The following is a 27,174-nucleotide window of genomic DNA, read 5'->3' as shown; positions in this document are numbered from 1 at the left end:
ATAACCCATTCTAATATTGATTTCATATACGAGAGAGATGACTTAGATTTGACATTACATCGAGGGACCTTAATACCTCGTAACGCATTGGCTCGTTTATCATAATGTTTGATTTATACTGTATATAATTAGTCATTATTCAAAGAATACATAATAATAATAATAATAATAATAATAATAATAATAATAATAATAATAATAATGAACAATAATTTTAATATTTTAAAATTAACATATAAAAAAAAAGGGAGTCCACGAACCTATTTCAACAAATCCTTAAATAAAAATAAAAGGGGGACCCACCAATCCTTAAATAAGAGAGAAGCGACTTTGCCGAAGGAGTTTATTATGATGATTTTTGGAATAAGTAATTAGTTGATTAATTAATTAATCAATCTAATTTCTTTCCTCTCTACTTTGATTATGAATTAAATCTCCTTTAAAATTTAACTTCTTATTTAAACATGTCTAAAAGGGAATTAAATTACCTAACGAGCGATTAAAATTATTTAATGATAAATTAGGATAATTCATTCCTTGTGTACATATTATTTAGATATGTAAATGTCAAATACTGCATGCTACCAACACTGTAAGACAAGACAAACATATGAAGAGATTTGTGTAATGTCAATGTAGCACATGAGCGTAATAAAAAATGTCATGAATATACTTTGCCGAGGAACTAATATCATTTGCGGTGCGAAAATAATCGAGTGACATGAGATTTTTGATGAAGGAAACCTATGAACAAGAAATCATGAAAATAAACGAGCTAGTAAACGATGATAATACGAGACCAAATGAATAAGAAATCATGAAATTGGGAATTGTTGAAACCAACCAAGAGAATACGTGTTTGGACTTCATGATAGAGAAGAAGTAACATCGTCTACCATAAACAAAGCTACAGAAGTCCTCCTACGTGCAAGCTTCTTCTTTGGGATCCAAAGCGCACATCACGTACTTGGAGATCACGTCGACTCTTCGTGCATGCACGTACTTGTTCCTATAAAGTCCATCCATGAGACGCAGTATACACAACAGCCTCCCCTAACCCTTTCACAAGAAGCCCTGTTGAGAGTTCTTGAGGATGAAGCCATCATCGTCTCTTTCCTTTCACCTGCTCCTCCTGCTTCTACTGCCACAGTTGCTTATGGCAGTATATGCAGGTGGCCCTTATCAGAAGGCGCCGGATGACGACGGTGATAAGCTAGACAAGCATTACTACGCACGGAGCTGCCCCAGCTTTGAGGCCATCGTCGGCAGCAAGATCGCTCACTGGCACTCCGTCGATCCCACTCTCAGCCCCGGCCTCATCAGGTTGCTCTTCCACGACTGCGCCGTCAGGGTACTCGACCTCTCACCGATTGTCTCCATCTTCGCGCGTACAATCCAAGTGTACTGATGGGTGGATGGATGGTTGGGTGCAGGGATGCGACGCTTCCATCTTGCTCGACAACCCGGGAGGGGAGAGGCGGTCGCCGGTGAGCGCGACGCTGAGGGGCTTCCACGTGATCGACGACATCAAGGCGGAGATCGAGAGGCGGTGCCCCAAGACCGTCTCCTGCGCCGACATACTCGTGGCTGCAGCGAGGGATGCCACTCTTATGGTACTGACGCCGACTACTCCATCTTCTTCCTTTGCGATTTAGATCGAAGTTGCCGTGCGTGAAACGACGGGCATGCATGCATGCATGCAGGTCGGAGGGCCATACTGGGGGAACGTCTATGGCCGAAGAGACGGACGCGTTTCCATTGCACAGCAAGCTGAAGCCCTTCCCAAGGGCCGTGAGAGCATCACCCACCTGATCGATTTCTTCGAGTCAATGGGCTTGGACATCCTCGACCTGGTGGTCCTTTCAGGTAAACACGCCACCATATCCACACTTACAGCAATGGAACGTAAGAGCCATCTCGTCTTCTTGCTGCGGCAACCACGCAGGAGCTCACACCGTCGGACGAGCAACGTGCCAGTCGATACAGTACAGGCTCTACAACTACACAGGCGTCCCGAGCAAGTCCGATCCGTCCATCAACCCCAGGTACTTGAACTACCTGAAGAGGAAGTGCCGGTGGCCGTCCGCCTACGTCGACCTCGACGCCACCACCCCAACCAAGTTCGACAACGCATACTACAGGAACCTCGACAACAGGATGGGGCTGCTGTCGACTGATCAGCTGCTGCACTCCGACTCCAGGACGGGGCCGCTGGTGGCGGCGTTGAGCTCTCAGCCGATGGTCTTCGTGCATCAGTTTGCCAGGTCCATGAAGAACCTGGCCGACACCATGGTGCTCGAGGGGGACGAGGGGGAGATCAGAACCAACTGCAACTTTGTCAACGAGTATTGATGCAGATGAGTCACTGTGTTGTAGCTGTTCATGGATGTCTTCGGTTCATGCAGTGAATGAGAAGGAGATGAATAAGGAGTTGCAGTGCCAAATCTGTTGTCATGCTTTCCACGTGTCGCGGAACATTTTATATGCAATTATCTGAGCTGCGAAGATTTTACTGAAATAAGTTAATCACAAGAAGAGATTTATGCGGAAACAAATAGCTAAATTTTACTTGAAGGATATATGATATGAGGATTCAGATTTCTAGGATGTAGGCTACTAACATTATGCCTTAATTATTAGAATACTTTTTGAAAGATACTTAATTGAAATAAAATTACCATATCTATTTCCTCTAAAATGAGGACAAGCTCACAACTTATTATTAAGTAACATGCCTACTTTAAAATTTATAGGCACGAACTTCTAATTTCTAACTTAAACTAGTTTATAATTGAAAAACATTCAACGAGAAGTAAAATAACAATATCTATTCTATCGTTGCCCATTAGGGGTGGGTCTTAGGGGTGGGTCTTCGTTTGCACTCATAACTCATAGTGGATATAATTGACATCTCCAATTGAATATTTAATGATTTATTTCTTTTAAATATGATAATATTCATAATATGAATATCACGATAAGAGCTTGATGGGTTAACTGGCTTATCAAATTTATTTGGTCCAAACTATTGAATAAAATATTTATATTGAAATTGATAATAGTATACTTATCACACCATAATTCAACAATAATAACTCCTTATGGCCTTATGCACTATGTGCACCAAATCCCTAATTGTAGATGACATTACGATGATCGTTTGACTTTATCTTCATTAGTTTGCATCCTTTTTTCATAAGCAAACAGTGATTCCTTCGGCAATTAGTGACTACAAATATCGAACACTAAATGGTGATGATGATTTCTCGGTATTTGTCTCGCTTTCTCCTTCTCATCCCATCGTACACTCCCTCTGCCTTCTTCCTAGCTTCCCCCTTTATCGCAACACCCCTGTCCACCCTGTAGCTCCGCATCATTAGTCGTCACAACCTTCACCCACTCCCATATGCCTTTCCCCGATCCTCCTCTATCTTCTCGCTATCTCTCCCATGGATTATAATAATTTTGATTATATTTATATCTGAATATATTTATCTTTTATTATGTAAATTTTAATATGCTTAATTAGATTTGATAATAGTATTATTTAAAAAACAAATAAATAAACTAATAAGGATGATACAGAGAACTCGTAGTTTTCTTGCTCCAACAAGGATTCCTCATCCCCATCTCACCTCGTCTAAATGGGTAATGGGGTAGGGATGGGGGATAGGGAATGAGACGGGGATGGAAGTGAGGGAAGCATTCCCTATCCCATCCTACCCTGTTGATGGAGAAATTGTTTTGAAAGTGAGAAACATATCCATCCCATGTCCCTTGTCCCATTTCAGTTTGAGAGTAAAAGATGTTCGTATCCGATATCTCATATCCTCCTTCTCACAAAAGATCTACACTAGAAGTTTGTTTAATAAAATATCTTTGATTGTCAATCTAGCATTGGTCCACGACAGTCTAAAGCTCATTAATGTTCATTTAGTTTGTTTTGAAACTGATAGGGAATGGTTGACACACAATCGTCATGTGTCATCCAAGATATCCGTCTACATATACAAATATTCAAAACAGAGAAATACAAGATTTCTTCTCTTCCTTTATGATAAGACAAGCAATCCTAAACTCTCTTCTCTTCATTTATAATATGAAAAATAATCCTAAACTCTCTTTTCTTTCTTTACAACAAGGAAAGATATCACAATCTTTATTTTCTTCTTTCAAGGTATAAAAACATATCCTAAGCAGGGAAATGAGAGAGGACTCAACCAAAACTCTCCTGAGCTCTACTAAATCTTTGTCATTTTCTCTACTAACTTAAGCATAGAAGAGATCGGGTTGGAAAATCCTCTAACGCTAATCAATTGTGCAGGATACTAATGTATCTAAGGAGCACCTCGAGATGACGCGGAACATCACTAGACAAGTCTAAGGAGCACCTTGAGACGACTCTAAATTTTCTTAAATAGATGAATCACGCCTTAAAGGAACCATGGGTCGATCGTTATAAGTCAGCAAAGCCTCATGAGTTCACTTGTCACCCAAGCTATCTGCTTGAGCTTCTGGGATGGATCCATGCTTTCGGGACTAAATCAAGCTATGTTGACTCTCTAGTCAACGAGACTCAAGAATTAATAGAAACCTTATTTGAGAATACTACTTTATATAATATTATTCTTGTAATAATTGATTTAATGATAGAATACTTAATTTAGATATTCTATTAGTATGGGATGGCAAGAGGGTCTTAGTACGTAGCTAGCATGGTTTGTGTAGTATGTGTTGATTAGATTTTACGTCAAGTTTCAATTGATCAAAAATAATAGTCATACCCCTCCCCTTCAATTATGCTTGGACTAAGAAATTGTCCAACCTAAAGTATAAGATTTGAGAACTTAATCATTGGAACCTATATTCAAAAATGGCTAAGTTGCACTTTGATTATTTCCTTATCCTAAGTGAATATGGACTAGTGAGATATTTTGATGTATAGGTGTTTCGGATTATTTTATGTCGAAGGTAGACTTGGGGTCAAACCAAGCCTAATTTGAGCTAATTGGACTAGCCTTACTTGACTTGGGTTGGTCATATAGGCTAAGTTAGACCCATGTTGATCGATTCGACCAAGTCCACTTAACCTATGTTGGTTGAAGTGTGACTAGTTATACCCAACATGAGCCGGTTAAGTCAAGCAAGCTTGGCTTGGGTCAACTATCATAAATCAACTCAGCTTAAGTTAGTTGGGATGGTTTTACTTAGACCTAACTTGGTAGAGCATTAGGCGCATGTGAGCTCGACATGGGTTAGTCAAGTAATTTGACCTAACCTAAGTTAGTTGAGCTCAATTAACTCAGTTGGGTTTGAATCGAGCTAGTCGAGAGAACATGTGTGTGAATTTCTTTTGATTTCAAAATATTTTATAATATTTGCATAAGTTGTCCAACTTGACATCATGAAATTAGGAATGCTAAAGTTTTATAGATTATTTATCTCTATCACTTTTTAATGTTATCATTTTTTTCTTCGACATAAAAACTTTGGTTATTATATATCAATTCACCTCTTGAAATAGTTCAAGAAATATTACTAGAGGCTTCTTAACTAGCAACTAGAAGAATCATAATGATTTTATCACGAATGGTCAATAATATTGCTATAGATTTCTTTGAGTGATGACTATTGATAAAGTGAAGCTCGAATTCTTTTATCGATTGTAACGGATGTGATCGAGACAGGATGAAGATAAATATATGTTCATGAGCATATATGTTTGCGAGCTTAAGTATTCGTTTAGTTTATTTTAAATTCTTATATATCCGAAGAGGCTGTGTTTATACATCATCATCAATCGTATAACTATATGTTTAACGAGAGAATATTTTCTTAAATGCGCTACAGACATAAAATGTCCAATAAACTCTTCGTTACCTTAGGTAGAGGTGGCGGTAGCTAACGTGACATCTCTAGCATACACTAACTATATTCTATGCATCAATTAGTCAAAATTAATGATCGTATCAGACCTATTGATTACATGTGGTGAAATATGAATTAAATTTCATTTGGTGTTGTCTTTTTGTTGGTGTTAATGGTTTACTACGACAGTAAAAATTTCAGTAAATTAGGTTAGAGTGCATTGAAAAGATCTATAACGAGCAAAGCCCCAACGATATGGAAAGTTCCTCTGTTCTTAAAATCCAATACATCAATCATGTCATGAGAAGTAACTTTAGGAATTGATGAGGATATCCCTATGCTGCATTAACATATAACATGCATTTGCTGAATCAAAGGATGATTAGACACAAAAATATTCCAAGGTTGCAAGAAGATAAATCCAGTCTTTCTCCAAAAACAAAGGGAAAAAAATACTCCGCTGATATGAATATGTAGCATGAACTGTTCTGAGTTCATTGCTGGTCATCCTAAACAAGCACATTACTCTCTCCATCCCTGTCCGAGAGCTGCACTCTGTTCCATTTTGTGCGAAGAGTGAGAACTACGAGTGTGCAGGTCTGGCAGAAGAGGCCACAGATCAATCCTAGCCATAATCCCTGCAATGAACAGCAACGTCGAATTGATTGAATGCTCTACAAATCCTAATAGAACTCATGGCAGGAGATGCTCACCTTATCATGGAAACCCAACTTGAAGCTGAAGAGAAGTGCCAATGGCATGCCGATCACATAAAATGCTACGAGGTTAGTCCATGCTGCTAAGTGCTGCCAACCGCAGCCTCTCGCGACTCCTGCAAATCCATTGATCTCACAAGCTCATGAGGATGAGAGGGGAGAAGAAAGATGAGTCAAGATTGCAACTCAACATACCTGACAAGACTCCTTGAGCTGAGTCCAGAACTATAGAGACTGTGAGCAGGGGAGTCATGTAAGCAAATGCCCGTATGATCTCATGGCTGCTGCTGAAAAGGCTTGCCCACAGATTATGGCCGAAGGCCAGTACGAGGACGATCGTGATCCCAAGAAACACAGCAAGCTTCAGCGTCACAGAGACAGCGTTCTTTGCCTTCTCGATGTTCCCGGCACCGATCTCGTTCGACACCCGTGTGCTGCAGAGCAGATTCGCAGTTCAGATTACAGATTCAATGGCTCGTCTAATTGAAGTGGCAGAAGGATCGGAGTCACCTCACAGCTGCGCTGAATCCGTAAGTGACCATGAACGCAATTGCTTCCGTATTCACGCTGCAAGAAATGCAAAGCTCGTCAGATTCTACAGCTACGGGCGAGGGCATGTTCCGATCACATGGATCGAAAGGTGATGGAGTCATACCACATGGCGATCAGTGAAGTGCTCAGTTCCGAGTTCGGCAAGAGGCCGGCGAGCAGAACCAAAATCTCAAACGCCCAGTACTCGAAGCTGAAATCACAGAGATCATCACAAGAAACATGAACACTATATCTGGGGGAATTTGCACAAGACGATGAGCTAAAAGGTCACCGAACACTGACCACACCATCACAGCTGAGGGAACGGCTAACTTCATGCAAGGCAACACTTGATGAAATGCCTCCGCAGAGAAACCTTCCCAAGTGTATCTGAACTTATCAGAGTACCTCACGTAGAGTGCCAACATCACGAAAGATATCCACAACGATATCGATCCGGAGAGCGCTGTGCCTTTGAACCCAAGGCCGATGACATGGACTGTGACGTAGGTCAAGGCGACATGGACGACCAGTGGAACCACGGAGCACACGACCAGGGGAATCACCACGGTTTGGGTCTGGAGAAACCTCAGCATGCATTGCAGGGAACCGTACGCGAAGAGGCCTGGAATCAGATACCTGAGGTAAAGTGCGGCCATCCTGGCTACTTGGGGCTCCTGATGCAGCCAGATCAGTATGGATTCTGAGTACCACCACAGGATGGAGATGAAGATGGAGAAGAAGGTGGATATGAGGACCGACGACTGCAAGTAGATTCCAAGCATTCGGTACAACTTGGCACCATATCCTTGACCACAGAGTGTCTCCAGTGCCCCACTCAACCCAGTCTGCACAACCGAGTAGCATTAGATCACAGTAAATTATCCTAATACATGATGAGTCCAGAGAAAGAGAAGTCTTAATATCATGTATATGAACTAATGATCAAAGATGATTTCCAAGGACAGCAAGGGTTAGTGGATCGGAGTTGGTCGAGTACAAGGCAAGAGATCTGCTTTGTTGACGAACCATGTGAATCACATGGGGGCTTCGAGATCTGTGGACTACATCTACCGAAAGGAGTCACATGGATAGATCAAGCAGAAGAAAGGAGGCGAGGCCTCCGAGTCATGGTGCAAGGGCAAAGCAAGAAGGCTTCGATCGATACATTAAGACATACCATGAGGGCTAATCCGGTGACGGTGCCCCAGGAGTTGCCGAGGGTGGCGCCGGCGAGCTCGACGTCGCCGAGATGGCCGGCGAACATGACGGAGATGAGGGTGATGGCGTAGTAGGAGACGTTGGTGAGGATCATGGGGAAGGCGAAGAGGAGCTGCGCCTTGGCCTCTCCCACATCGATCAGCCTCCTCCACCACGCCCCTCCCTTCTCGCCGCCACCGTAGGCTTGCAGCAACGGGGACGACGACGCCATGGCTGCAAAGACACCTCCCCTTTGCGCAGCAGCAGCTACAGGTTCTTATGGTTGGTGGGCGACTTTGTTGCAGTCAAAGGATATGATGAACCCACGGCTAGAGAGATGAGAACCTGAAGCGGAAGAAGAAGACTTAATACTCCATCAATCAAACAACGTGACGTCTTCTCGATCACGTGCTATGCCGAACAACTACAATATTATTATTGTGGAGAAGAGAGAAGGAAAAGTCTCGATTCTCTACAACCCTAATCCAGAATTCACAGCTCCAGCCATCAATGACAACAAGACAACCTGCCTTTTCCCAGAGGGTAGTCTCAACCACCCAATAATGAAGTCAGGGAGAGTAATATTGTTTCGAAGGTAGTCATATCCAACACATACACAGCATGATTGCGACAATAAAATATGAACCACAGGCAATGATAAAAGGTGTGAGGCTGCTGTGTTTCATCCATACACGTCCCTGTGCATGTTCGAGTTCTTTGGTCCTCTTTCGTACGCATGTGAAACGCATGGGGGGATGATATATTGATCTCGAATGAATGGTACCTACTCCTCTTGTTTACACGTGAGAATGTACACAATCCAGCTTGATGCTGTATCTAAACATGCAAGGGGGGTGTAGTAATAGGAAATCAAAAGGCTGCCAAACTGGTCCTTCATGAGCAAGCATGATGAAGACTGTGCTCTCGTGTTGTCTCATTCCAATATTAAAACAGCACCTAAGCTTAGGTCTTCAATCGATGGATCAATATATTTAATTTAAAATATTTTTTAAATATATAAAATAATTCAAAATTATATCATAATAAAATTAAAATTAAAATTAAAATTAAATTGAAACTTACATTAACAAAAAAGAGATTTGTGGAAGAGAAAAATTGGTTACCAAAGAAATAAATAGCAGATATGTACAGATATAAAAGGAGAGGAGATGGATAAAGGACAAAATCATGTGGGATGAGAAAAATTATTTTTTTCTCATATTATTCATGATAACTATGTTTTATCGTATATAGATTAGGAAGTAGGACAAGTTAGACCTTATAAATGTCAAAATCACCTTAAGAATATTTATTTTTTGAGTTTACTTCGAAAGGATAAAATAATGTTGAACCTATCCAAATTAATGGCTCTGATAACTATGACTTGAATGGTTTCTAGCTAAGATTTTGGTTATAATTTTTTTATGGTGGAAACTTCTAGAAAAATAGAAGAAAAAAAACACTTATATATTAATTTTCTCTTTCTATTGTTTTGTGATCAAAATATGCTCTCTAACATTCCCATCAAGGGACAAAACATGATGCCACTTTGTGGTCATATATCCTAATAGGTTGCAATCGATTGCGTTGACAATTTGGCATGGACAGGCCACTTTCCACGCGCAATTCTTATCATCACTCACCTCCATACAAGTGATTGAAGCTCCATACAATAAGGAGTGTCTTGTTTACTTAAATTTGTTGACCTCATTAATTCACAAGGAATTAGTCAAATGATCATTTCAGATTCATCAATTCTCCATGTAACCAAATTAGCCAAAAAGACACTTCAAACATAGTGACCAATAAATGATGTAAATAAAAGGAATAATTTAAAATAAATTTGAATAGTATGAAATTATTTTTCATTGTTTATATAGATATATATATATTTCTTGATAACACTTGAAAATGAGAACATTATCTCCCTGCATAATCTACTAATTATTATAACCCAGATTGAAATACTAATTATAGTGTTTCAATCTCCCGCACTTAAAGACTTAATACCTTCGTCAAGGCCTAGTATATTCATATCAAATCTTAGCATGGTGCATATGAGACATAACATAGTAATGGCTCCATGGCATAACGAGTATTCTCATTGTATCCACATGTAGTTTTTCCTACTCGAGCTTCATCATCATGCTCAATCACTATGTCAAATCTAATATCACATGTTATAACTCGGATTTTATTGGTTAACTAGTCTATTAATTTTATTTGACTTAAATCACTAATCAAAATACTTAAACTAAGATTGATAATAATATACTAATCGTATCTCTATAATCAATCTTAAATTTATCTATTTTAAATGTGAAACTAATCGAAGTATTTCGATAATAGTGGTTCTCATTTGACAAATTTGTGCTTGCTTAGCCCTACAAAAAGGTTGTTCTTTTGAAGGTCTTATTTAGCCCATAAAGGTCCTATTTATTTATAGGCGAGAACAGAGGGTCTATGATAAGTTATTAGGAGAGTTCCTCCCATCAATATCATATCATAAGCAATCATACTTTAACATAAACTTATTTTTTATTGGCTAATAATCATAATTAGAATCAAATTATATTTATAATATATCATACCTAATTAAATAAGGCCACATAATCTAACATTCTTGGCCCATTGGTAAGATACAAAAAGATTTAAAATAAAAAAATAAATAAAATTTATTTAAAAATAATTTGACCTAATTGAATTCTAAAATTTTAGAAAAAACTATATATACATGCGCGAATTTAAAAAATAAGCCAATAAGTCTAATAAATATAATAATACTACATTAAGTCTGATTAATAATATGAGTCATAGCGGTTGTATGCTATCAGTATCATACTTCCTTCTATATATCGCAATACTGTTAGCATTTCATAATGCAGTCCAAAATGACCCTTATAATTTATCTAATAAATTATATTTATCAATTTTATAATTAAGAATATAAATTAAAATTCTCAATTCATAAGGATAAAACTATAAATACATTGATAGGACATAAATTAAAATTACGAAATTCATAAAGAGCAAAACTGTAATTTGACAAAACATTAGGGCAAAACTGTAAATATGTCAAAAGAATGAAAATATATTAATAAAATACATAAGGGTAAAGATGTAATTTGACCAAAGGAAAACCCTAGGTCAAAACTGTAATTTTGCCCAAAAAATTGGATCGCTGCGGCGCTGCCACGCCGCTGCCGGCGCGGGGCTGCTTCTGCTCGGGCTCGGCAGCTGCGGCGCTGCCTCTGCCAGCGCGCAGCTGCCGCCGCCGCCTGCGCGTGCGGCCTGTGCCCGCGCGCGGCTGCCGCGGTTCCTGCAGCGCGTGGCCGCCGCCTTGGCGAGCCCTAGCCGCGCGCGACCGCCGCCGGTGCGCGTTTCCTGCCCGCGAGCGGCCGCCGCCTGCTGCACTGCAGCGCAGCCGCTGCGTGGTGCAGACACCGCTCGCAAGCGGACCTCTGCCCGCGCACGGCCGTGATGCGCGGCTGCGATATGGTACACAGCCCTTCAGCCGTAACAGAGATTATCGTCTCAATAACACCGAGATAGTAAACACAGTAAATTAAACGATCATAGTAAACAAAAATAATAGATCTCGCCTAATAACACCGATAGTAAACAGTAAATTCAATAATGATAATATAAAAAAATTTATGTCAGGATTACCTTATTTGATTTATAGGCCATCGTCGGATCTGAAATAAAAAATCTTAGATAGAAAACCTTTAATCTGTTAATTGTATTGAGATTCTTATTTAATCTCTTCTGTCTATTTATATACAAGAATAGAGGACGTAAGATAAATTATTAGAATAGTACATCTAATCATATTTTATAATATATTTTTTATTTAATTAAATAAGATTATATAATCTAATATTTGAAATATCTAATTGGCAAAGAAAAAAGAAAAAAAATATCCTTAGTAAATTTATTTAATGGAGATATTGAATTCTTGAGACCCTGAGCATTAAAAAAGATATAGATACAAATCCATTTGTGAAATATAGGAAACACAATTGATAGACATAAAAAAGTATTTTGTGTTAGTCTGTTTTAACTACATGTTTTTTATTTCAAAAAAAAAATTGTTTGAGGAACATATTACATACTAAGCCATACTTCTCATAACATAAAAGAGGAAATAAACCACAGGTCATTTGTTTTTCCCGGTTTGGATATCTTTATGTTTTTAGCATATTCTGCAAACTACTGTACACAATTATTTTCTTATATATATATAATATGTTTTCCTAAAAAAAATTATAAAAATTAACATAAAAATAGATAATCTAGAATATTCACTCGGGTTTGGTCGGGTTTGACTCTCTAACTTATGAGTGTTAGGGGTATTCAAATTGATTCGAATCGAACCGTTAAGGATCAAACCAAATTAAATCGTTTTTTGATTTGATTAAAATACGATAGTATGAATCAGAATTAATTCTGATATACCTAATCGAACCGATTAATCAATTTATAGTTTTAAATAATTTTTATTATTCATAATATTTTAGAACATAGAGAACATAGAGATAAAGATCATGGATTAGCGTTAGCATACAAAGTCTAAAATTGATACATCCATGAAGAACATAGAGATAAAGACCATAAATGGCATTTCCAATGGTTAGTCCTCAATAGTACTTAAGACTTTATCTTAATTCCCTATTGTTTTGCTACTAAGAACTGTTTTGTTATCACATTAGCAAACTCACTAAGCAGTGGATTACCGGATGGCGGTGTCCGTCCTTTGCCAACCTTTCCAGCTTTGCATGGGCGGAGCCTCCTCTCTCCATGGCTCTTCTGCTCGCCAGGCTCACCTCTGCAGCCTTTGCCGTCACCATCTTCCCTCCCTCGCCCTCCTCCATCAAGCGCCTCACCCCTCTCTCCACCCCCTCCGCGGTCACAAGGTCCCCGGGCTTCCTCTCCACCCTGATCTCCACCAGCTCCCTCACCATCTCCAACGCATTCAGTTGCTGCTCCGCGTACGGTGTGGCCATGAGAGCATAGGCACGCCGAACCACAAGCTCTCCAGCGCCGAGTTCCACCCGCTTTGCGTCACGAACCTGATGCGGCCCACGACGGCCACACCATTCCCCTCCCGCCCGTCCTCTCCGCGAACCCTTCCGGCAACGCCTCCTCCGGCGTCGCATCGACCGGTACCCGCGTCTTCCCCGCCGAAGGCTTCCGCAGGCACCAGAGGAACCGCCGCCCTCTGCGCTCCAGTCCGACGGCGATCTCGCGGACCTGCGCCACGCCGAAGCTGCCCATGCTGCCGAAGCAGAGGAACACCATCGAGGCAGGAGGCTGGCCGTCCAACCACCTGATGCACGGGTGCTTCTCCCCGCCGGTTTTGCTAGTATCCTCCCGGAGAGCGAGGATTGGACGTATCGGGCACAGGGGCGGCACCGGTCAGCCTTGGGGCACAGAGGCCTTCCTCGATGGCCTTGAGCGGCCGTGCTCGAGCTCCGCGAATGTGTTGATTGTGATGCCTTTGGTTTCCAAGAACCGCCGGCCGTGGTACACGAACCAATCGTAGTTCCGGTTCTTGCGCTTCATGAGAGGAGTCGGCATGGCCTGCGGCGGTACCAGAGACACACCCGGAACGTAGACGTCCCCTTCCATCTCCTCGAAGCTCACGGGGCTCTTCTCGGCGAGCGTGGGTAGATGGAGCATGAGGGCGAGCATGGCGGCGGTGGAGCTGAAGTAGACGAAGGGCGGGATGCCGAGCTCGCGGGCTACGTCGATCAGGATGGTGGCAAAGAAGTCCAGGACCAAGGCGGCCACGTGGGTGGACGAGGAGAGGGACGCCACGGCGACCCTGGCGCAAGGCTTGTGGTTCTCGATGTGACGGGAGATGAAGTCGTCGGGGCCGTCGGTGTCGGCCGGAAGCTCCACGGGCGGAAGCTCCTGGAAGCGAATGTCGAGGCCGGAGGAGGCGGCGGAGCGGAGTTCGGAGGCTGCGCTTGTGGTAGGGGGTCGCATGAGGAGAACGGTGGCCGGTGGTATCTCTCTCTCTCTCTCTATGATCCGTTGCTGTGTGCTGGTTTAACCAAATGCGGTGAGGTCATGTACAAGGTGTTATCGGGTCGGTTCGACGTAGAATCCGAAATCAACGCTGATCCGAACCGATTTCTCAAAAAGAAAAAAAAGCCTAAAACGAGGTTTTTTAAATTCAGAAATTCACAATAATAATAATAATAATAACAATAATAATATGGTAATTAAGGTTAATTTTCTCTCTATGTCGCAAGAAGGGATGTTTCTTCCAAGGGAAGACACGGTGAGAGCCGCCCTCCCGATGAATGCCGCAAGGCTCCTCTTCCCTTCTGCCACACGCCACGAAGGATGAGATGGTGGACCCCGTCGTCGGCGCCTGGGTCCTCGAGTTCCTCCTCCGCCGACCTGACGTCGGCGACGCCCTCGCCGGTGAGCTCCTCCTCGCCCTTCCCCTCCCCTCCCCGCTCCCTCCCCGCCTCTCCGCCACCCTCCTCCTCCGCCGGCTCGCTGCCGACCTCTCACGCCGGTCGGTGTCCCCCCGCACCCTCCACTCCCTCGACCTCCTCTACCGCATCCGCCCCTCCCCCTCTCTTGCCCCCGCCTTCACCGCTGTTGCCGTCGAGTGCACCGTCGCCCCTCTCCGCCTCCCACCCCTCTCCTCCTCCGAATCCGACGCCGACGCCGAGTTCTTTGACGCCCTCAATAGGATATGGAACTGCCTAGTGGCAGATCTCGAGCGGTCGGAGGCCGCCGGGTTGGTGTCCTGCGCGTTGAGGGAGGCGAGGATGGAGATGGAGGCGGCCGTCGTGGATCCCGCGCTGAGGGCCGAATTGGCCCGGAGGGAGACCAAGGAGGCCGCGCTGGTGGCTGTTCGGGTTTGCTTGGAGGAGATGGAGAAGGAGATGGGTCCGACGTTTCTTGAGGCTGCGGCGGACGCCATCGTTAGTTGCGATTGCGAGACCCATAGGTCCTTGGTGGTATTGAGCGACAAACTGAGAGCTTTTCGCTCCATTGGGCTCGAATCTGTCGAAAGGGGTGTGGAAATAGGTCACCTCCCAAGCAAGATTGACAGGGCAAGATCGACAGGTTTGTTGGAATTAGGTACCTCTGTTCTTTTTCTGCAAATAATTAGATCTGTTTACTGAAATTATAATGAATCAGCTATTTCTTTGATATAAGCAATTTGATATCTCAGTTGAGGGTGGTGAAGGGATTAAGCTGAATGACAGAAATATTGAGAAAGATCAGATGAGAACCGATCAAGAACAGGGTTACTCAGTCGACAAGAATTCCATGAGCTGTGAACTACAGGAAGTATCTGATCATAAAAGTTGTGATAACAACTACGATGATGTGCCTCAGTCAGGTCAGATGGATCCAGTTCCACCTGATCCGAAGGATGTGAGAAAGAAGCATCACAATATTTCTACAGATACATTTTTGCATCCTAGTGAAAAGCGTATTAGATACAGCAATTTAGATGCCAACACTAATTTAGATGCTGCTACAATGCAGAAGCCCAGCTTAATGGATAGGAATGCAACTGCGCACACATTTGAGGTGACAATTTCTTATACTGTTATCATCTTTGTCAAATTCATTTTGTTAATGATGTTTAAAATGCATCCAAAGCCTTTTTTTCTTTGATTAGGTCCTGGTGTTGCTGGGTGTGTATATATCTTGCTTGGTTTGTTGGCTAATACTTTTGATCCTTCGTAGTAGCGTAGTGGATTCTCATGTCTGACACAATGATAATTTAGACATCTAAATACATTTGGATCTCTTTAAAAAATTTATTGTTTTGTTATGTTGGAAAAAATAATGCTTAATAAACATGACAAGTGGAGATACTTAGGCTGTTTTTACAAATGAAGTCTATATATCTGTTGGTCTAAAATCTTAATCATACTTAAATTTGATGTTTTGTGTGTTTTCTTCTTTTTATTTTTTGGATATATGTGAGAAAGGTCATTAAGTTGTCCAAACCAAGCATATTCTAAGAAACTTAATCCCCCAGTCGAAGAACACTAGTTTGCTTTGCCCTTCAATACCTTAATCCAGAACATAGAAATGCTGTATATTTTGATAGATAATTGTGTGTGGAGGTGCTTGCTGCTCAGTGATAGTTGGGCAGGACAGGATGCTCATCTCAGATATATTTAACTTAAACTTATACACAATATTCTTTTCAACTAAAGCAACCAAATTTTCACAACTTAACAATGATGCAAACAAAGTTTTCTTTGCTTTGTTTATTTTTCTCTTGGTTTTTTCTAACTGTTCTGTAGATTTAAAGTCCAAGTGGGATCTCCAGAGTTATCAAAACTAAAGTTTAATGGACTTGTAAAGATAAAATGATATTTTGGTTGAAAACCTTGGTTTCAGTGTAAAGATGATCCTTTGTCAGAGAACTGCAGGTAATGCGTCCATAAAAGTTGGAACAGGTTTAGTTTGAAATGAATGAGGGAGGGACGGTTAGTCTCAGCTAGGTCTAAATAAGATACGATAGGTAACTAGTAGACAAAAGAGTAAGATGAAAAATGAAAGGGACAATTTTTGACTTTAAAACTCATAAAATTTCACTACTATGCATGACTTGGGACAATAAAGAATTGATTAACTAAGACTAGATGACAAGAAATTTGATTTTTTTTTTAATCTTCTTACTCTGCAGTGGGATTCAATTCCAACTCATTATGGGAAATCCCCGAATATGAAAAAGGAGATGGACTATTTCAGCTCAATGAACTCAAAGTCTTCTTCATCTTTAAATGAGACTAAAGAATATGTTTTAAGGAGAAGAAAAAGGAAATGGAATTCATTAGAGGAAGAGACCTTGAGAAAAGCTGTGGCACGGTATGTTTGGACTCATGCTTTCAAATGGTGTTTTTGAAATATAACAAATCCTTTTGCTCTATTTTGTTTCGTATCTGTATCATGCAAGATTTTATACTGTTATTCATTCTTTTTGTTCACAAATAGCTTAAATTGCAATCTTAATGTTTGATTTCCTGAATCCTCTAATTTCTTGAATGATGCATATAATCTGTGATGCTCATATCTCTGTTTATATGAAGATATGGTGCAGGGAACTGGAAACTTATCAAGGGATGCCATCCAGAAATATTCGAAAGAAGAACAGAGGTATCTTGCATTATATCAGCCTTAGGAGTCATATTTGTTCTTTGTTAAATTCAATTCTACAGTTAACTGGATTCACTACCGTACAGGTTGATCTAAAAGATAAGTGGAGAAATATGACAAGGCATATGTAAGTGCTTATGGCAAAGAAAATGTTCCACTCCAGCCTCCAGGGACATGTATGTATGCTGATCAGTGTCGTGTGGCTTTTTCTTGATTCTTAGCTTCGCATCACTTTTCAAACTAACAAAAGTGCATCATCTTATGTAATCTTTCTTTAGGCTCAACAACGGAGTGCATACAGGAAGTAGGAAAGTTGTCGAAGTTGAGCAATGCTGATCTTGTGGACAACAGCCGGCCGGCACACTGCTGCTGAGATGATCATACGTCTATTTGCCTTCGGCCTTATCTCCGCAGATACAGAGGCTGCTTCTGCGGATAAAACTCATAGATATGGTCTCCAATTCCAGTAATCGCTGACTCCATTTCCCTTGGTGATTGGTATCTGCCTCAGTATCATTCTCCCAAGCTTTCTCACCGAATTCGGATGTCCTTTCCACTGCTCCAGGCCAGACATATATGACGCTGCATTCTTCCTTGCCTAAACTTAGGTTTATGTGATCAATTGTTGGTACCAAGGCTATTGTCTCAATAAATTTATTAGTTCTCTAAATCTTTCTCCCTTACTGTTCATGTTTAACTTTGTCTTATTTACACATGTATGGATTTGTCTTGCTGAGTTTGTCTTGCCTCAGCAAGAGAAGAAGGGTACTGTACCGAGTTTTTCTTCCTGTCTACTATTTTGCCTAACATTCTCTTTTCTTCTCCATCTGTATCACTGCAAGAATGGTAAAGCAAAAGCATGGAGATGTACATAACACATACTAGTGTGTATTGTTTGTGCGTACGTGTTATAAGGGGGCCATCTGTTGAGGAGGAATGTCAAATATGCACGTGCAACGCACGCTGAAGCCCGCTTGGTGCGTGCACGTGACGCGCTAATGACGCGGTGCGTCCAAAAAATCTCCTTCCGTCACGCGCCGTGCACGTGTCTATTAGTTCTTGGCGCCCCCCTCCCCGACTCGCGTGACAACAAAACCCTACGACGGAGATCACTCCCCACCCCCCTTCTCCCGACCCGTCTCTCGCCCTCCGCTGCGTGCGGGTGAGATCTCCCCCTCTCCCCTAATCCAAAAGTAAGTGCCTCTCTCTTCCTTCCTTTGTATTAGATCTATTCGGGTGATACCTCAATCCGTGGAGGGATCTTGATCTCGCTGTGTTAGCGAAGCAGTGATCTTTATCCTTGCTAGTGTCCAGCTTTTCTTTCCCTTCTCTTTCGTCTTCTCTTGTTGATTGGAAATTGGTTTCAACCCAGAATCATGTCGAACTTTCTTGATTTGCTTGCCAAGTAGGGTTTTGGGAGAAATCCTTTGGTTAAACCGGAAACCCTTGTTCGTGGGTGGTCGAAAATGTCGAGTCTGCTTTTGATTCGGTGGTTTTTTCAGCTTAAATTTGTACTTGATGTAAGAGATAGACAGGCGTGGGTGTTGATACCAATTATAATTCTGTAGCTGTAGTCTAAGAACAGTTTGGAGTTTAGCTAGACTACATGTGTTCTAGATAGAGTAATAGTTTACACCCTTCATGAATTGGGGTCTTTATTTGAGCTTGTTTGGGGATTTCAAGATGTCGAAACTTTCTAATGGCTTGTACAGTTGAGAAAATCAAAGGGCAAAGGAGTATGCTTGCTATGGAATAAAGATAGATATTGCTGATTTTATTGCTAATGTTTGCTTATAGGTAGCCTCGTTAATGAAGCGAAGGAACTGTGATTGACTGCTAAGTTGTACATTGTACCTTGTACGTGATATTTCATATGATAACCTATAGTGGATGATGGAGCCCTATGCTTACTAGAATCGATGTATGGTCAAGACCTTCTTGTACTCGGTCCAACATACACGGGCAAGCTTTTCTGCTAATCTGTAATTGCTGCTTTAATCTGATTCATGAAGTTCAAACCATTTGCATCTCCTTTTGTGTTAGAATGAATCATCTAGGTTTGATCTTTTTCTTAGAAGCACCTGGAGCTATCACTACTTCAGCTCTGGAGCTCATAGTTGCCCTCTCGATCATCTATAGTATAGGAATTTCAGCATAAATTTGCAGATAGGCACTCAGGTGTATCTGAATCTCTAGAGCAGGAATCATATGTAGAAAGTAGTATTAGTTTGGTCATCACAATCTTTCTTACCTGTTTCATGAGGTAATTCAGGTATGGCTCATCGGCGGGTCTTCTACCATCTATGTGGTTTATGTGATTGAGTTGGGCATCACAAAGAGCTGCTCTGTTAACACTTTTTGGTCTCAGCATCTACTGGAAGTTGAGAATCTATTGACATTTGATTGAGGTCATGGTTGTTGAGGGTGAATTGATTAATATTCAGAATGCACCACTTCAGTTCTTTGAGCTCTCCACCATGCCAGTTGCTGAAAAGCTAGCACTAAAAAAGAAGTTGAAAACAGAACTTGACCACGTGCGATCTGCAGTTGAAAACATTATAGCAGACTGTGAGAGAAGATTAGGTCAAAAGCATTCTGCTGCTGAAGAAGACCAAGCAGTAATACTAGGCAATGATTGTGCTGGTGAAGTTGTTGCATCCATCCATTCCTTCTGTATTCCTGAGCAGCAGCCTTCCTTGACTGGTGAGAACCATCAGACAACAATGAGCAAGAGAAAAATAGCACTGGAAATGAATACAAACCCTAAAGATGCTGATAATTACTCTAATGATGGAATAGATATGATTCCTGATAAGTCTGATGCAAAGTCTGTTCTGACAGGCCCATCTAAAGGGACCACTCTAGGAACTTCTGATGCACTGAAGGTGAAAGGTGAGAAAATGGATTCCTTCAAGACTAGGCAGTGTGCTAATATTTTGAAGATACTAATGATTCATCCTGCTGGGTGGGTGTTTAAGGAACCTGTGAATCCAGTGAAACTAAAAATTCCAGATTATTTTTCAATTATCTCCAAGCCAATGGACTTGGGTACTATAAAACGGAAACTTGGAAGAAAGCAGTATTCAAGCACTGTACAATTTGCTGCAGATGTAAGGTTGACTTTCTCCAATGCGATGCGATATAATCCTCCTGAAAATGAGGTTCATGTCATGGCTAAGGAATTAAATAACATTTTTAATTCAAGATGGAAATTACTGGAAGCAGAATGGAGAAACAAAAGCACACTTTCTTCACAGTCAGTGACAAACACTCAGAAGAAAAAACGATTACTCGAGAAAAGGCCTGATCCAAACTCTGTTTTGAGAAGGTTCATACCATCTGCTGAAAAATTGAAGCTAAAAAAGGAATTGTCAAATCTACCAGTACGGAAAATGCCACCTCGACTGCTTAGTTTTCTTCAGAGCAAAGGTATAGTGGGACAAATTGGAGAATTTGTCGGCATAGACATTGATATGTTTGATGAAGAGACTTTATGGGAATTGCATCAACTTGTAAGAAATTTTATTGATGGAACACCAATTGAGGTAAGTAGCAGCCTGCATGTTTAGAAATATTGTGCTACTGTGTTATTGCCTGTTGGTAGTTATCCAAAAGGGCTTGTTTCTGTTTCATTTTTAGCATTAAACTGACATTTGAAATATCCACATTTTTTTAGCAGATAAAGAAATGTACCAGGAGACCTGAGCAGGACTCACACAAAGGTCTGGATAGCATAGTTTTCTTCACATTTTCTGCACTATAGCTTATAGGAACTAATCAAAAGTTGTAATGTAGGCCCAGGTGAAACTGTGCTCCAATCTGATGTTATTGATGAGTTCATGAGCCCTTTGGCTCGGATGAAAGGTGCACATAGAACTGTAAGTTGCCAGCGGAGTCATTGTAATGACTCAAGTCAAGCTTCATCAAGTGGTGAGTTAGTGTGTTGTTAGTTTGTGTATTCTACCTATTTTTCTGATGTTTATATGTCTTTTATGACCTGGTCAGAAGTAGATTCTGGAAGATCTTCACGTAGCGAGCATTACTCTCGCCGTTCAACTGCAAACAGTTTGGTATGAGCCCGAGTGAGTCGATAGATAAAAAACAACATATAATACAATGGTTAACTCATACCTTTTCTTCACTGCTTTTGGCAGGACTGGGAAAAAACACCAACAGGTATGCAGAAGGATAACATATTCTGTGTACTCAAATTCACCATTAAGGATGCATTTTAATTTAACCGAGGTTAAAACCTTGTAAATGCTGAGTAGAGGTTGTGAAATTTGCAGGGTTTGGTCTCCAGAGTAACGATTCCATACAATCTATTTCTCATCCTCCGAGTCCACTGACTGCTGCTACAGAAGGTTCTGATAGGAGTCCTTTCTTTATTCAACTTCTTTTGTGTGTGGGGCTTGTTTGGTTGTGAATTTGAGAAAGAATCATTAGTGGTCTTCTGCTGTTGTTTCCCATTGAGCAGATCTAGGTCCTTGTGAGGAACAATTATCACCATCCAAAGCTCTTCGTGCTGCAATGTTGAAGAGCCGTTTTGCAGACACCATTCTGAAAGCACAGCAACAGTCACTTGTAAATGGACTACCCACCTTTTGTGTTTTCATGATTTCTGATGTGTAAATTGTTCTGTCAAATATTGAACCCAACCTTTTTTACTACATTGCTTTATTGCTTAACTACATTAAAATTTTATAGGGTGTAAAAATAGACCCAGCAAAGTTGCAACGAGAAAGAGAAAAGTTGGAGAAAAGGCAGCGGGAAGGTATATTGGTGATGCACATGATAACATATACAGAATCATAGTTAGTTAGAAATGTGATGTAGTGATTTTAATAAAAAAGATTATTAGGAGCAGTATGTTGATATATATAAAATATAAATTTTACCTTAAATATACATATGCATATTTAACTTTCTTGTTACTTGGAACAGAGAAAGCAAGGATCGAGGCACAAGTTAAAGCTGCTGAGATTGCGGCAAAAATGAAGGCAGAAGCTGAGCTGACGAGGCAAAGAGAAGCAGCACGCTTGGCATTGCAAAAGGTGCATTGCTAGGGAACGCATCTTGCTGTTTCTTCCCTTGGGGGTTGACAACTTATCTGAAAGCATTTTGTTATCTTATGTTTGACAGATGGAGAAGACTGTTGAAATTGATAACAGCCACATATTGAAAGATCTAGAAAACTTAGGCTGTCCTCTGCCCGGGCACTTTGATATGACTGATGAAACGCTGGGTAAGTTCATGCAAGAACTTGAAATGCACTCGGGTCTTGTGAATCCACTCGAGCAGTTGGGTTTGTTCATGAAGAATGAAGATCTTGATGAGGTTGATGAGTGGATTTCATCTGCTGGCAATGGTGATGTTGAAGAAGGGGAGATCGATGGGTCATAGTTATTATACATTATTGGAACCTTCTATCTTTGTGGCAGGCTACGATGGTTGTGTTTAAAAAATACATACAAGTGCTATATTTAAGTGAGAAAGGAGTTTCAGCTTATGATTATAATGTATGCTAAGCAACTGCACTGGTCATATGATGTACTTGAAGAGGGAGTGTCTGCTGAGCAACAAAGAAGCCCAAGGAAGGGAAGAAACAAGTAAAAGAAAAAAAGGACTGAGGAAAAAAATGATTTATATACCATTGTCTGCTTGATGCTGTTCTTTGTGATTGTCAAGTTGATTAGGATTAGGATCGTGATTTGGATCAAAACTCTTTAGGTCGTGGTTATATTGGTCTTGGAAGGGAAAAAAAAAGTGTAGTTTTATACCTTCAGAGTTGTTTGACATATTATTGTGTATTTTGACATGATTAACTAATACTATTTTTATTATTAGGTATCCTTGAAGTACTTTGTTAGATTTGCAATCTATGCTATTTTTATTGTTAGATATCCTTAGAAGTACTTGTCGATGCAATCATGTAATTAACTATTCAAATTTGAATGCTTGAGATGATGATATGAACATGGTCAACGCATAGCCCTCTCTCTTAAAGCAACAACAAATCCTAAAGATGATGATACCACAATCATCATAGTGTTGTTTCACAAGACTGCTTTTTCATATCCAGAAATCGAGCATCCTCTGCCCACTCCAACTCTGTCAGTCAGGTAGCTAAGGAAAAGAAAATGCAAGATGGCAATGAGAAAAAGAATATACTACATAACCTCATCGAAGAACATAATCAATCATGTCCGCGATAATTCATTACATAACTCAAATACAGTCCCACACACACCTAGCAACAGCACAATCATAACATTACATGAACTACAACATGACCCCCTCAGAAAGGATGCCTAAAGTTGATTGTCTTCTATTATTCTAAAATCACAATAGTATAGCAAAGATAACGCTTCCAATTCTTGTTCATCATTATCGTCATCGTCCATTTTGCCTTTCCCAAGGCAAAGCTGGATAAACTTAACCACCACCACCAGACCCATACTTCTTTCCCAAGACGATCACCTGGAGCTTGTCATAACCAGCCAGAACACCAGCGCCAGCAACGGCACGTAGGATATTTGCACCGGCACCCTTGAAGAGGGATTTTGCACCCTCATTCTTTACGATCTGTGAGAAGGCATCCATAGAGTTCCGGTACTTGACAGCTTCTCCTGAGGTCATCATCATCCTCCGACGGACAGTGTCTAATGGGTAGGAAGCAAGACTAGCACCAATTGTAATTCCCCAACCAAGCAAGAAACTTGCAAAGAAATTATCCTGAACGGCAAACACATCATAAGATTCCTCTTATTTAACTTTGAATATGATACTGATAATTGTTTCATAACATCATAGCCTGGATTTAGAAGGGTATGAAGATAACATTCTAGTATATTATGCATCAATTTTCTGCAAGTGGCAACATCCAATGTTTACAAAGGGCATATCTAGATTAAACAATGCATCAATAATGATCTTATTCCAGTAGCTCACTATGGATTGATCTTATTCCAGTACTAAGTAGCTCAAAATTACATCATAGCATGTAAATAATCCCACTGCATTATACTTAGTAACTCGCCAAAATTTCTCAGTGCACTCAAAATCCCCTCAATATGTAGTTGCATCATTTCTTTGTCACGGGTAAAATGCACCTTTGTTAAATGGAAACCTATACAGGTATAAGGTACCATGACAAGATAAAGTAATGACTGCCAAACAAAGAAAACTTTAAATGACATACACTGACATAGCTTCTAGAGTCAATGTGTGTACTTAGTGGTAAAGCAAACGATCAAGGCAATAAAGAGATGCACTAATATGTTATCATGTAACTTGGGTTGAAAGCAATAGTTGCATTTTCAGGACATGTTTCTGCAATATCTTTCATGACTCACCTGCAAGGAGCCAACCAGCATCACTGGCTTCAGAGAATCATACAATCCAAAGTAGAGCCCTCGATAAACAATGATACCGACACATGAAATGTTGAAGCCTCGATAGAGACCCGCAACACCATCAGATTGTATGGTTTTTCTGTAAACATCAACAAGGCCATTGAACTGCCTTTCACCTCCCTTCTTGGCAGCCTTGGCATCATTAGCTAACCGGGTCCTGGCATAATCCAGAGAGTATACAAAGAGCAGAGAAGATGCCCCAGCTGCACCTCCAGAAGCCAAATTACCAGCAAACCATTTCCAATATCCATCTTTATCCTTTTTGAAATTGAACATTCGCTTGAAGTAATCCTTAAAAGCAAAGTTCAGGGCCTGATGTGTAATATGCAAACCAACTGTCAGTTATTGTGAAGCCAAAACGATGCACAAAGGAGTAGAAGGAAAACGAAGACTGAACCTGGGTAGGAAAATAACGAATAACATTTGCGGTGTTTCCTCGCCACAATGCGAGGAAGCCTTCTTCCTTAATTGTTCGTGAAAAACAGTCTCTAATTCCCTTATATGGTTCCGAAAGACGACCAGCTCTAATCATCTCATCTTGGTTCTGAATCAGGAGTTTGACACGCTCAATCGGAGCAGCTGCTGTTTTAGAAATGGCAGCAGAAACTCCTCCCATGAGAAAATCGATAAGAAATCCAGTAGAACCCTTCTCCTTGGGAGCACAAGCAAAGACTGGGGTGATGGGTGTGAGAGATGAAAGACCAATGGGCCCATGAAAGCTGTGATATGATTTAGGGGGTGCGCCCCTGAAGTCATAAGTCCCTAGAAAGTTGTGGATGCTGGTATTCCTCACTTGCAAATAAGGACGCTGCCCACCGAATAAGATTGATTGCCCATATATCTTTTGCACGATGGATGGCGGGCGTAAATCATCTGCCATTCTGCCACAGTATTCAATGGTGACGATGTATCAGCAAGTGATGTAAGTGTGTCAATTATAAAAAATTAAAGTGGGTACCCAAAAGAAAATGCACATCTTAAATTGAACCAAAATTTTGACAAAAGGATATATATAATATATAAACAAACAGTTTTTTTTCCCTTTAATGTATCAAATGCTTAAAACTAAAATAGCAAACGAGTCTTTGGAAATTATTTGGATCTAGATATGCTGGATAAAAGAAATCACCTAAGGATTCAATCTATGGATCTGACAAATTCCTAATAGAAGTTCAGCCTCCACAGCAAACAAAAATTTCAAAACTACTTGGGAATCACCTCAAATGGTCAATGTTATAACCAACAGAATTGTCAATCTCAATAAGATACTCATTCAAGTTTCTCTTCCACTCATCTTGCTAGAGCTGAGGCCTTGTCTTTATTTTCTTTCAAAACATATAAACTTTTGGACCACTAACACTTTCTAAATGGCATGTCAAGCACATCACTTCCCTAACATTTGCAATTACCCTTTCCCCATCCACAAGCATAACCACAAGTGTCTCAGGTTCTGACAAAGGAAATGCATTAAATACTTTAATTACATGCACCTGACCAACTTCTAATATTAAATTCTAGACCACTAGTACGCTCTCATACTTGAGGTCTAGCTGAACGAATTGAAGATGGATCAACAAACTAAATGTAACCTTAGGACAACATCAATCAGCACAAATAATAGAAACTAGCTGCCATACCAGCACCAGCACTTCCATATGCGCTTCCTGCCGTTGCGATCAACTTAACCTCTTTGTCTGAAACTTACTTATGCAGCTACGGTTAGGTCAGATTTAGATTTGCATCATGTTCAAACTCTAGACTTGAAGCCAATTTTCCCTGCCTCTCTTGAGTTGCTATATGATTCATATTTTCCTTCTTATTTTGAATTGCTCAGCGAACTACAAGTAATCAATTAATCCGAAGCATCGCGACACAACACAAAGCAATAAGATGCGTCAACTGTCAAGATCGGCCGGAATCAAGATAAAACAAGTGAAGGCAGAATCAAGAAAGCTTCGGGATCATCTGACAATACAACACCGACAAGCTATCAGATCTACACCAGAAAGAAGAACCTCAACGCAAGAAAGTGTCGGCTACGCGTTCCGACAAGCAGCAAGCGAGAACCGGCGATCAGATCGAATCTTAGAATCGGACAGATTGCAGAGATGCGAGAAGAAACGAAGGTGGGGGCAGAGAAGACGCAGTAACCTTGAAGGAAGAGGAGAGGAGAGGAGAGGAGAGGCGGCGACGGCTCCTCTCCCCGTTGTTCCGAGCGAATCGGGGAAGACGAAACGACGAAGCGGCGGCGCGTTGACGTCCGGATCGGAACCCTAATTTTAGTAGTTTCAGCT

The 27,174-nt window shown here is 40.9% G+C and overlaps 5 protein-coding genes and 1 pseudogene across 10 annotated transcripts; 3 read left to right on the top strand and 3 right to left on the bottom strand.

Annotated features, from left to right (window-relative positions):
- Positions 1–1,047: 1,047 nt before the first annotated feature.
- Positions 1,048–2,465, top strand: LOC135635056 (peroxidase 7-like). The gene is made up of 4 exons (XM_065145870.1): positions 1,048–1,351; positions 1,434–1,613; positions 1,704–1,866; positions 1,946–2,465. Exons 1-4 carry the CDS (start codon positions 1,094–1,096, stop codon positions 2,350–2,352), a joined length of 1,008 nt encoding a protein of 335 aa, XP_065001942.1. The 5' UTR covers positions 1,048–1,093; the 3' UTR covers positions 2,353–2,465.
- Positions 2,466–6,206: 3,741 nt separating this feature from the next.
- On the bottom strand, positions 6,207–8,659 carry LOC135637092 (protein DETOXIFICATION 18-like). Its single transcript, XM_065149481.1, has 7 exons — positions 8,296–8,659; positions 7,419–7,963; positions 7,240–7,326; positions 7,095–7,151; positions 6,780–7,018; positions 6,582–6,700; positions 6,207–6,506 (listed from the first exon to the last, which is right to left on the bottom strand). The coding sequence occupies exons 1-7, from the start codon at positions 8,545–8,547 to the stop codon at positions 6,378–6,380; spliced, it is 1,428 nt and encodes a 475-aa protein (XP_065005553.1). The 5' UTR covers positions 8,548–8,659; the 3' UTR covers positions 6,207–6,377.
- A 4,338-nt stretch (positions 8,660–12,997) lies between these two features.
- Positions 12,998–14,369, bottom strand: LOC135636467 (UDP-glycosyltransferase 71K1-like; annotated as a pseudogene).
- A 211-nt stretch (positions 14,370–14,580) lies between these two features.
- Positions 14,581–18,259, top strand: LOC103982540 (uncharacterized). Of its 4 annotated transcripts, XM_009399496.3 has the most exons (7): positions 14,581–15,407; positions 15,517–15,722; positions 15,837–15,881; positions 16,996–17,177; positions 17,399–17,465; positions 17,552–17,641; positions 17,744–18,259. In XM_009399496.3, exons 1-6 carry the CDS (start codon positions 14,627–14,629, stop codon positions 17,594–17,596), a joined length of 1,326 nt encoding a protein of 441 aa, XP_009397771.2. In that variant the 5' UTR covers positions 14,581–14,626; the 3' UTR covers positions 17,597–17,641; positions 17,744–18,259. The 4 variants fall into 4 exon arrangements, 2 of the variants coding, with proteins under 2 accessions (XP_009397771.2, XP_009397770.2); XR_671504.3 differs by lacking the exon at positions 16,996–17,177; XM_009399495.3 differs by having other exon boundaries at positions 15,517–15,881.
- A 257-nt stretch (positions 18,260–18,516) lies between these two features.
- LOC103982541 (transcription factor GTE9) lies at positions 18,517–23,323 on the top strand. 2 transcript variants are annotated; one of them, XM_009399498.3, is made up of 11 exons: positions 18,517–18,658; positions 19,738–21,010; positions 21,145–21,187; positions 21,261–21,395; positions 21,471–21,535; positions 21,620–21,641; positions 21,755–21,829; positions 21,943–22,049; positions 22,173–22,239; positions 22,410–22,519; positions 22,608–23,323. In XM_009399498.3, exons 2-11 carry the CDS (start codon positions 19,877–19,879, stop codon positions 22,866–22,868), a joined length of 2,019 nt encoding a protein of 672 aa, XP_009397773.2. In that variant the 5' UTR covers positions 18,517–18,658; positions 19,738–19,876; the 3' UTR covers positions 22,869–23,323. The 2 variants fall into 2 exon arrangements, with proteins under 2 accessions (XP_009397773.2, XP_009397772.2); XM_009399497.3 differs by having other exon boundaries at positions 21,142–21,187.
- Positions 23,324–23,619: 296 nt separating this feature from the next.
- Positions 23,620–27,173, bottom strand: LOC135635797 (ADP,ATP carrier protein 1, mitochondrial-like). 2 transcript variants are annotated; one of them, XM_065147137.1, is made up of 4 exons: positions 27,032–27,173; positions 25,278–25,761; positions 24,821–25,192; positions 23,620–24,200 (listed from the first exon to the last, which is right to left on the bottom strand). In XM_065147137.1, the coding sequence occupies exons 2-4, from the start codon at positions 25,758–25,760 to the stop codon at positions 23,901–23,903; spliced, it is 1,155 nt and encodes a 384-aa protein (XP_065003209.1). In that variant the 5' UTR covers position 25,761; positions 27,032–27,173; the 3' UTR covers positions 23,620–23,900. The 2 variants fall into 2 exon arrangements, with proteins under 2 accessions (XP_065003209.1, XP_065003210.1); XM_065147138.1 differs by lacking the exon at positions 27,032–27,173 and adding an exon at positions 26,518–26,721.
- Between the last annotated feature and the right edge of the window lies 1 nt (position 27,174).

The sequence above is a fragment of the Musa acuminata genome, chromosome BXJ3-4 (genome assembly GCF_036884655.1).
Source record: "Musa acuminata AAA Group cultivar baxijiao chromosome BXJ3-4, Cavendish_Baxijiao_AAA, whole genome shotgun sequence".
Classification (NCBI taxonomy): Eukaryota; Viridiplantae; Streptophyta; class Magnoliopsida; order Zingiberales; family Musaceae; genus Musa; species Musa acuminata.
Note: the sequence above shows the minus strand (reverse complement) of the source record. Positions and strands in the feature narration are given on the sequence as shown.